The following is a 10,009-nucleotide window of genomic DNA, read 5'->3' on the forward strand; positions in this document are numbered from 1 at the left end:
TTCTAAAGTACATATTTAAAAAAATATCTCAACGTCGCTTAAGCTAAAGTTGTTGCAAATAGCACCTCACCAATAAATCGCAAAGTTTAATTCGTACAAAGATCAATCCACACACATATATATATATATATCCACTGACACGTGTTTCGTCGTCTACGACTCATCATAATGGCTGAATCTAGCGAGATTTGAAATCGGAACCCCAGGGTAATGAGCCTGACCTCTTTATCCGCTGATCCATCTCGCCGACAGTAGGATATATCGCGATTTATTTAGATGTTAGTTGTTTTTGTTTTTGCCATACATTTTGAATGAATTCAATTATTCCTCACTCGCATTTAGGTAAAAATGCACTTTCGTAAATTGAATATTGATGAAAATTGGGTGGAATTTGATTCTTTATGAGGATGACTTAACAGGAACTTGTTAACATTAGATTTGAAGGCTACCGTGTTGCATTCAGATGGGAAGTATGCCAGCAGAACAGTGTTCTAAAGGCGAACAGGTCTGGGAAAGAAACTTTGTTCATGGAGTCTGCGTTTACTTTAAGGCACAGATAGAGAGTGGAGAAAATCATATATAGTGGTTTTAGTTAGTCGAGTGTTTTTTTTTTGTGTGTGTGAAAGTTTGCCAAGCGGGTACCATAGATTCAGAAGAGCACATACCATGACAATAGCCATAGAGCAGAGACACTTTACATGAGTTTGTTCTTCGACAGGATACTCAAATATAAATATTAAGATTTACTTAATCCGCGGATTTTCAAAGAAATGCGTTCTTCTCATCAGAAAGATCTACGGTGGCGATGAGGGAGAGAAGTCATTTATACAGTTCTGTGATGTTTCTTCTTAACGCATATATTAGAGATTACTTATGATGGAGAGGGGGACACACTACTTAAGATGGGGTTATACAAGTTCATATAAGATGATTACGCATTACCTTTTGCTGTCGAAAGATGATGACGTCATGGAATTCAAAGTCGTTTCTACATGTTAAATGTTCTACCCCTTCACTTCTAAAGGGACCCTCCTCTGATTATGTCAGTTCTGTCCGATCGACTCGGCTGATTGTTTGATCCGGACTCAACTGCCTGACTTCAACTCTAGCTCCTATATTGAGAATTTATTTTTGCTATGACGTTATGTATGGCTTCAAAACGTGATCAACTCACGTGGCCCAAACATACGTGGTTCGGCACATGTTCCAAAACCATTTCTGCAGACAAAGAATCCTCACTAACCTATTTTTCAATATGTTTTTAAATTGCATTGTTCGTTCTTCTCTAGCTGACCTTATTTTAATTCAGTTTTCATAAAAAGAATTGAACAATCAAAATTCCTTTTACAAACAAACATACCTAAATTATTTTATGTGAAACTGAACAATGCTAAATCCTAACATTCCATTTTCTGAATCTATTTCTGAACCTTGCTTACAAAGTTCGAATCTCGGTCTATCCTAATCTCATTTTCCACTTATCTAATGTTCTTCTTACAAGGAGTGAAAACAGATGAAATCAATTGCATACGGGAGGTCTTTTTTTACAATATTGATATTATTATGTTTCTAGACAGAGGAATGCATTTAGAATAGATCTTTACATCTGGATTCCGAAACAGATAAACCAGTTGAGTATGGATCTATTTGATATAAGTATGGATTTTCATTCCAAGGTGGTTGAGTGCATAAAAATTACGTCTTTGTATGTTGGAAATGGATTAAGATGAAAGCAATCACTGCCTTCGGCAAAGGTAAATTCGTTATCGATCTGTGATGAGTTAATGTACAATGAACGTTTCAATCTACGCTATCGACCAGTTTTTCGAAAAGTGGTCGTGTTGAGTGGATCTTTTAATGAGGGAGGTCCTTAAGATTCGTAATGGCAAATTAATAAGACATAACTAGAGATGGTGAGTGTTTTAAACAGTTTGGAAGCCCATGGGACTTTTACAGTTAATCGATATTCGAGCGATGATTGGCTATGAGGCTTGTTTTTAATTACGTTTCTATACCTTAGCCAGCGTTATAGTGATTTTTCTGCTACTTCTTGGGTTAAGGCCGAATATAATTTCATCAGCTATCTTGCACATTTGTTTAATTCCCGAGCGCAGTGTATTGAAAGGGTTGTAAACGCACTTGGAACTGACACGCACCTGGCTGGAAACACAACAAAATATAATTGATTGTCAAAATCAAATAATCGGTGATTGCAATCAAGTACCTGATCCGGAAAAACAAACATGACAAATTGTCAGAAATAAAATAATTGTCGATTGGAACCACCTGTAAAACATTTTTAAGCTTCCGTTCAATCTCTAAAGACAATCTCTTTTTTCGACCTTTACTCTACTTTAAAGATCCTAATACGGACTTATTAAATATCTATATATTGATAGGATAGCGTTTGTGTTATTTATTTTGTGTGTCACGCTTGCATCCGAGTGATTGTAGTTTAATTGTTATAAACTTTGATTTTTTTGTAATAAATAATTTTACCAAGAATTCTTTATAATTTTGGTTTTGGTTTCAATTATGGCACTCCGGTAATCTATTTTCTCATAAATAATTTTATCAAGAATTCTTATAAGTTTTGGTTTCGGTTTCGATTATAGCTGAAGGAACTCAATATATATATATATATATATATATATATATATATATATATATATATATATATATATATATATATATATATATAAGTTTTGGTTTCGGTTCCGATTCAAGCTGATGCACCCAAGTCATATGTATATTTTTAAATCGCAATTTTATAATATATAAAAATCGATAGAACATTAACTCTATAATATATACCAAATCTTCAATAATTAAAATATCATATTTAAGCGTATTTGATGACCGGGCATCCTTGCTTGCTTATATAAATACTTTGCAGTTTTAACAAAAAAGTTACAATAATATAAGGCGTCTCCATTTACGTTAAACATCTACAGGACGCTAACATCAATATATTACATATGAATAAGTTCGCTGTAGAATTTTCACAGGCCCCGCTAGTCATTGTAATAATAATTATTGGATGTGTTCAAATCCAACGTTAACAAATTCCTAATGAACCGCCTCCTTAAGTAAACACTTCATCAAATCCCCACACTAACGTAATGTACTTGAAATAACCCTTATCCCTGAGTGGCTTCCGAGCCTTGATAAGTGGTGACATTTGTGTAAAAAAAAAAAAAAAAACATTGATAAAATCCCCAAAATTATACCGTTTCTACTTTTTTTTTCTATTTTTTATGATCGTTTAAAGGTTACCGTGACATGGGCGTTTGAAGTCAGTTAGACGCCGGAAGAAAATATTTACAATTTCAATTCCGTGATGCCAGAAATTTTTTATTTGTAGCGATTAATCGTTTTGTTTGGCAATATTAAACATCTTCCGGGGTCTGCAACTGTTGATCCAAAGAGATGTTTGTCTTGTATAAAGTTGTTAGGAACGACATTTGTAGAATGTTTCGTTTACTTAATTTATTGATTTTTTTTCTTCCAGTGTTTTCCTCAAAGATCGTCTGCTCCTTTGCTGCGCATTGATTGGCTGATTGGTGTCTTACCTCAGATTAAAGTCAAACCCGAGCGCATGACGTCATGTTTGGTCCAAGAAAAGCCGAACGGACGGTTAGTTACGTCTGGTTCAAATTCTGCATAAGTACCAAAGTTTCAAATGGGATTTTCATTGGTTTGTCATATTGAAGTACGAAATAGCATTTTTGTTGATCTATCCTGATTAACATTTTCATCGATATACGCGCAGATTGAATGGACGCATATGCATGGATTTGTGTTGCATCTGATCACAAAATACAGCAGCAGAAATGTCCCGCCTTTGAGAAACTTTAACCGAGCATATAAGTGCTCTCCATTCTCCATTAATAATAACAATACTTCCGTCTCCTGAGAATCGCATGTCTTTGAGTGTTTACTTCATTGTTACCGATGCTTTCAAGACTCTGTCACAATTGGGTTCCATTGTTTTGTAAATCACCTGAACATCATCGTGTCGTCATCTTATTACTATCATCATCGTTTACATCTTGAATGTGTTGTATTTATTCTGCTCTGCAAAGCATGGCACCATAGTGATAGATAAATGATATAATACATCTTTTATTGTTAGTGACGGTGGAGGTGTGTGGGTTAATGAGGAAAGAAATACGCACAAACAGGAATTCGATGGGAGCCACTCGTGATATCAATTTCTCCACCTGCAAATGTCTACTTTGGGAATTTGCTGTCAACATAGCCACATCTTGGAGCGTGTAATTCGGTTATGTTGTATTTCTTTTGTTAAGTTATACGGCATAATCAGGTTTGACACACCAGTTTCCATCAGTTAAGCAATGATAAGCCTGATCAGTACCAGATGGGTGACCATTTGGGACTTCGAGGTACTGTATGTACTCTCCGTTTATCTAGGCATTGTTTCCAATCGTCCCGGACTTTTTTTGCCAGTGCCGATTCAAGAGAGGTGTGGTTGGTGATTGCGCAACCCTTGCCACACAATTACATGTGCAGCTACTCTTAGAGGGGGTATCCTTTGTTTTTCGATCAGACGGAGGCTTAAAAAAGTTTTACAGGTGGTTTCGATAAATTTGGAAATTGTTTTCATGTTTCAAGTTCTTTATATCTTCAAATATTTATTCATAGTGTTTGGTTTGGTTGCTTTGTTTTACGACATATCAACCCTTTTATTTAATGTCGATTTTAGTAGTAGGATGGTGCAAAAACAATATCGTTTTCTCATATGTTACTTATATATACGATTTCTGAATTAATTCATTGATATATCTACCGGGTTTTGAATAAGTCCTGTTACATTTTTATTTTTATAAATTCGTGTATTATTATTGATTGTAACTTACATTTGAGTACGTCTAATTAATACTTATATATTGCAGATACAATATTGACTCCTGAGAAAATCCTAAATTATAAGTACAACCCAATGGAAGAAAAAAGAAATGAAATCTCCGTTTTGCTGCGCGCGGGTCGCAAACAAACTGACATTGCAAAGCTACTAAACGTCAGTAGAATGACTGTCTATCGTGTTGCCCAACTTCTGAATAACTCGGAGACCCTCAAGGATCGACCTCGATCAGGAAGGCCTAAAAAAATTTGGCGTGGAACCATCAAAAAGGCCTTTGAAAATGATCCTGAGCTGAAAATGGCAAGACTGGCACAAAAGATGAAGATTTCTGTATCCACAGTGTCCAGGGTGGTCAAGAGCATGGGAGGAAAGAGTCTAAGACGTTCCAAGAAAACCCTCTTAAGTACTGCAATGATTCATAAACGTCTGGAGAGGAGCACCCGCCTGTTGAATGACTTAAAGAGCCACGGGAATCGTATCCTCATTTTCTCCGATGAGAAAACATTCACTGTCGATCCAGTCTTCAACAGGCAGAACGACCGGGTCGTAAGCTTTGGGAATGATGTCTCTAACCACAAGAGAGTGTCAAGCACCAAGCATCCAGCATCTGTCATGATGCTTGGGGTCGTAGCATCCAATGGGGAGAAGACGCCCCCGGTATGGTTTGAACAGGGATACAGGCTAACCTCCGCTGTTTACAAAGACATTTTGGAAACTAAAGTTCTTCCATGGGTTAAAAAGATTACCAAGAAAGCAGATTACATGTTCCAGCAGGACGGCGCACCCGCACACACCGCCAAAATTGCGCAGAACTGGTTAGAGACTAACATGAGCTTCTGGCCCAAAGACTTTTGGCCTCCACAGTCGCCAGATTTGAACCCCCCTTGATTTCAGTGTGTGGGCGCATATTGAGGCAAGGGCCTGCAAGACCCGCCACAGTAACATAAATGAGCTGAAAGCCTCTGTGAACCGAGCATGGGCGTCCATGAAGAAGGACTACGTCAGGAAGGCTTGTAAGAGTTTCCGACCTCGGTTGGAACGTGTCATTGCCGCCAAAGGTGGCCACATTGAATATGATGCCTTGTATACTAATAAATCATTGTGTAACCAAACTTGTTTAATTCTACCCAAAATGACGTACCAGGCTTAATTTGAATAGGAAAATCTACAATGTAACAGGACTTATTCAAAACCCGGTATGTGTGTATGTATGTATATATATATATATATATATATATATATATATATATATATATATATATATATATATATAGTAATGTGATTGATAATTTAAAAATCAAATTATAATTTAATTACAAATCCGTTTCATAAGAAGGAACAACAACAAAATCAATTATTTGTACGATCGTTTCGGAAAACAGTGTTTATTGTGGTAGACATCAAGTTACGGACAATAATTATTACATATAGTTTTTTATCAAACAAGGTTTCCTCATCAGCAAATATTGGGAAGGGTTTTTATTAAATGTAGATGACACCATAAATAAACCTAGCATTACAAGTAAGGCAGATGTATCTGGTAAAAAATTAAAATAATGGTATGGATTTAACTTGATAAGAAAATTAATATGGACTAGAGATAGAAATAAAATAGAGTAAAATTATAAATATAAATTTGGTTTAAGTACAATATTATACATACATACATACACAAATATATACATGCATATATATGAAAAAGTACATACATATATATACATATACATAAATATACATATATATACATAAAAACATACGTACAAATATTTACCTTTTAATTTTTTGCCTTTTGAAATCAGGAACTATGGTTAAAGTACTCATATATATATGCTTGCTATAGCTTTTCAGCTTATGAAATGATAAATTTTCAAAAATAACGCTTGTGTAATAATTTATTTCCGTTAGCGTACTTTGATTAAAGGACGCCAAGGTTTAGAATTCGAAAGAAATTGGAGGATAATGTTATTTGTATAATAAAATAATGCAAGGAGGATAATTAGTCATATTTCTTTAATTAAATAATGTAAGGGAGATAATTAGTTTAACTTAATTTATTACAGAATAATAAAAAATAGTGTAATCTATTTTTACTAATAAGTAATTTTTAATGATTTAAGGTGTTTTATATTTATTAAATTTAAACCAACGTTTATGACTGCATGTGAATATTAGTTCCTCTCTTGAATTTAATAGGGTGGTTGTATTTTTTATATCTTCATATTTCAAACTTTTTAGGGTCTCTTTTGTAAATAGTGCACAGAATTTATCTCCTGGTTTATATGGTTTGCAAGGTTCAATTACTTGCCATTTCAACTTGAAAGAAATATTGTTATTCTTGGGTTGCCAAATATACTTGGATAGAGTAGTTTGGTTTGACAGAGAGTTATTTTTAAAAGAATATTTGTGAGTTGAAATTCTATGTTTTATTAGGCCAGATGTGGAACCAAAATATATTGCCTCTTGTTTATTGTAATTATTTTCCGTTAGGTCTGGTGCTGGATTATTATATGGTGGGTTGGTTTGTAATTGATCGGTAGATTGATTAAAGTTGGTTTCATTATTTAATCTGGTGGTTGAGTTATGGGTGTTAATAGATTCATGTAGATTTGGGGGTTTTGATACTGTGCAGCTATAGATTACATTTTTAATTTTACATGAGCCTTGTAGGGGACATTTATTTTTTCTTCTACAGTTACAGTCTGCTATAGTTTGTATAGTTGTATTTTGTAGCTTATAAATTTTCTTGCTATTAGAATTAATTATTTTTGATGAAGGTTAGGCATAGTAGAGTAAGAGACTTTGATTGTATTCTTATTGAAAGCTTTATTATATCTAGGGGGGCTTTAAAGTTCCTATCTAATATTTCAAAAGATTCTCTGGCTATGTTTGTCTCTAGGTTTTTGGAATATGGAGGGTTGAACCATAGGGTCTCCTTATGTCTATTCTTACGTTTAAGGGTTTTGGTTTGTTGCTTATTTGTATCATTATCTAATGTTTGTGGTTTGGTTTTATCTTTTTTGTCTCTTGGTCATTTTTCTTAATTCGTATACGGGAAGACATTGCCATATTATATGTTATTACGCTCTTAACACGTTTATTTTCTATGCAGTTTATGTTTCTATCATTTTTATTTATGAATTTAATTTGCGAATTGTATCCCGAGTTTTTAAGAGCTTCATTGTAATATTTTTGATTTTTGATAAATATGGATTTAGTAGAAGACAGTCTAGAAATTCTTAAAGCGATATTGGGAACTATTGATTTTAATATTGATTTAGGGTGGTTCGATTCATTATGGACATATAGTAGAGATTGGTTAGGTTTATGATAGGGTTCAAAGGTAGAATTCTCAAGATTTAAGGTTATGTCTAAGAAATTAACATTTTTTTATTAGGGTCGGTTTTTATACTAAGTCCATAATTTTTAAATAATTTATGTAGAGCTTTAATTGCTTTTTCGTAATTATTATTTGTAGAGTTAGTTACGAAAAGTGCATCATCTCTGTATAGTCCTCCTTCAAGTTTGAACTGTTTGTGGGGTATACAATGAATTTCATTTAAAAGGAAAAGGCCAACTAGATCGGTGACCTGAGCCGAATCTATAGAGCCCATTAAAATGTTGAAGTGGTTAGGGGTATTTTTCCTGGTCCAATACTTATTATCAAAAGTTATTAAAGACTCTCTAGCTACAAGTATTACTTTAATTTCGTCTTGAGTTATATTAGTTAATTTTCGTGCCATTAATAGAGATTTATTTAGTAGGATAGGTGATATAGATTTGTAATATGATTCAATATCAAAAGAAAGGAATTTAACGTTATTCTTATTTTGAATGTTAGAAAACCAGTCGATTACTTAGTTGGAAGATTGCCATAGTGGGTATTTTATTATAGATTTAATTTTGGGGATAATTCTATCTAATATGTTTTTACTAACTAGTCCTATATCTGATTTTGAGGGGCAAATGAGTCTAATAGTGGGGTCAATATTAAAGCTGTGTTTATATATATATATATATATATATATATATATCCATGTTATATATCATTTTGAAGCGCGTTTTTCGTTCTATCGAATCGTGTTATTCGTTACCGTTCTCAATCTCTTCATTCATTTTTTGCAGGCTTTTCCACAACATGGACAAAGTTGAAATCCGCCCGATTTTCATGTCCTAGTTACAAACCATGCCTAAAGCTGCCGAGACAGCTCGTGATGTTAATGATGCGTTTGGTCCAGGAACCACTAATGAAAGTGTGGCACAACGATGGTTCAAAAAATTTCTCAATGATTACGAGAGCCTCGGAGATAAAGACGGTCACGGCCGGCTGACTATGGTTGATAACGATCATTTGAAAGCTTTAATTAAAGCCAATTGTCGAAAAAAACACAGAAGAAGTTGCTGCTGAACTCGAGATGACCACTCAACAGTCGTTCGCCATTTAAATCAAATAGGGTAGTTAAATAAAGTTGGACAAATGTGTGCCACATGAATTGAATGATAGTAAAAAACCGTCGTTTTGAGGTGTCTTCTACGCTCCTTCTGCGCAAGAAAAACGGCCCATATCTCGAGCGGATTGTGACGTGTGATGAGAAGTGGATCCTCTACGATAACCGCCGACGTTCGGTACAGTAGTTGGATGCCGGAGAAGCTCCACAATACTTTGCAAAGCCGAAATTGCACCAAAAAAAAAAGGATATGGTGACTGTTTTGTGGTCTGCGGATGATCACATCCATCACAGCTTCTTGAACCCTGGCGAAACGATTACGGCGAATAAGTATTACCGACAAATTGACAAAATACACCAGAAGCTCCAGCGTATGTGCCCGAAATTGGTCGATATGAAGGGACCAATTCTCCTTCATGACAAAGCTCGCCCGCATGTTGCTCAACGGACCCTGCAGAAACTGAATGATTTGGGCTACGAGCCTCTGCCTCATCCGCCATATTCATCGAACCTCTCGCCCACCGATTATCACCTTTTCAAGCATCTCGAAAACTTCGTGCTCGAAAAATGCTTCAAAAGCTGAGATGATGCCGATTCGGCCTTCAATAACTTTCAGAATACCGGATTTCGATGCTAATGGGATAAATACACTTGTTTCTCGTAAACAAAAATGTGTCGA

General features: G+C 34.8%; 1 protein-coding gene across 1 annotated transcript; it reads left to right on the forward strand.

Annotated features, from left to right (window-relative positions):
- The first annotated feature begins 4,963 nt into the window (after positions 1–4,963).
- LOC145252864 (uncharacterized) lies at positions 4,964–5,773 on the forward strand. Its single transcript, XM_080112876.1, has one exon. It carries the CDS (start codon positions 4,964–4,966, stop codon positions 5,771–5,773), a length of 810 nt encoding a protein of 269 aa, XP_079969002.1.
- The last annotated feature ends 4,236 nt before the right edge of the window (positions 5,774–10,009 follow it).

The sequence above is a fragment of the Euprymna scolopes genome, chromosome 29 (genome assembly GCF_053919585.1).
Source record: "Euprymna scolopes isolate OS-2025 chromosome 29, ASM5391958v1, whole genome shotgun sequence".
Taxonomy (NCBI): domain Eukaryota; kingdom Metazoa; phylum Mollusca; class Cephalopoda; order Sepiida; family Sepiolidae; genus Euprymna; species Euprymna scolopes.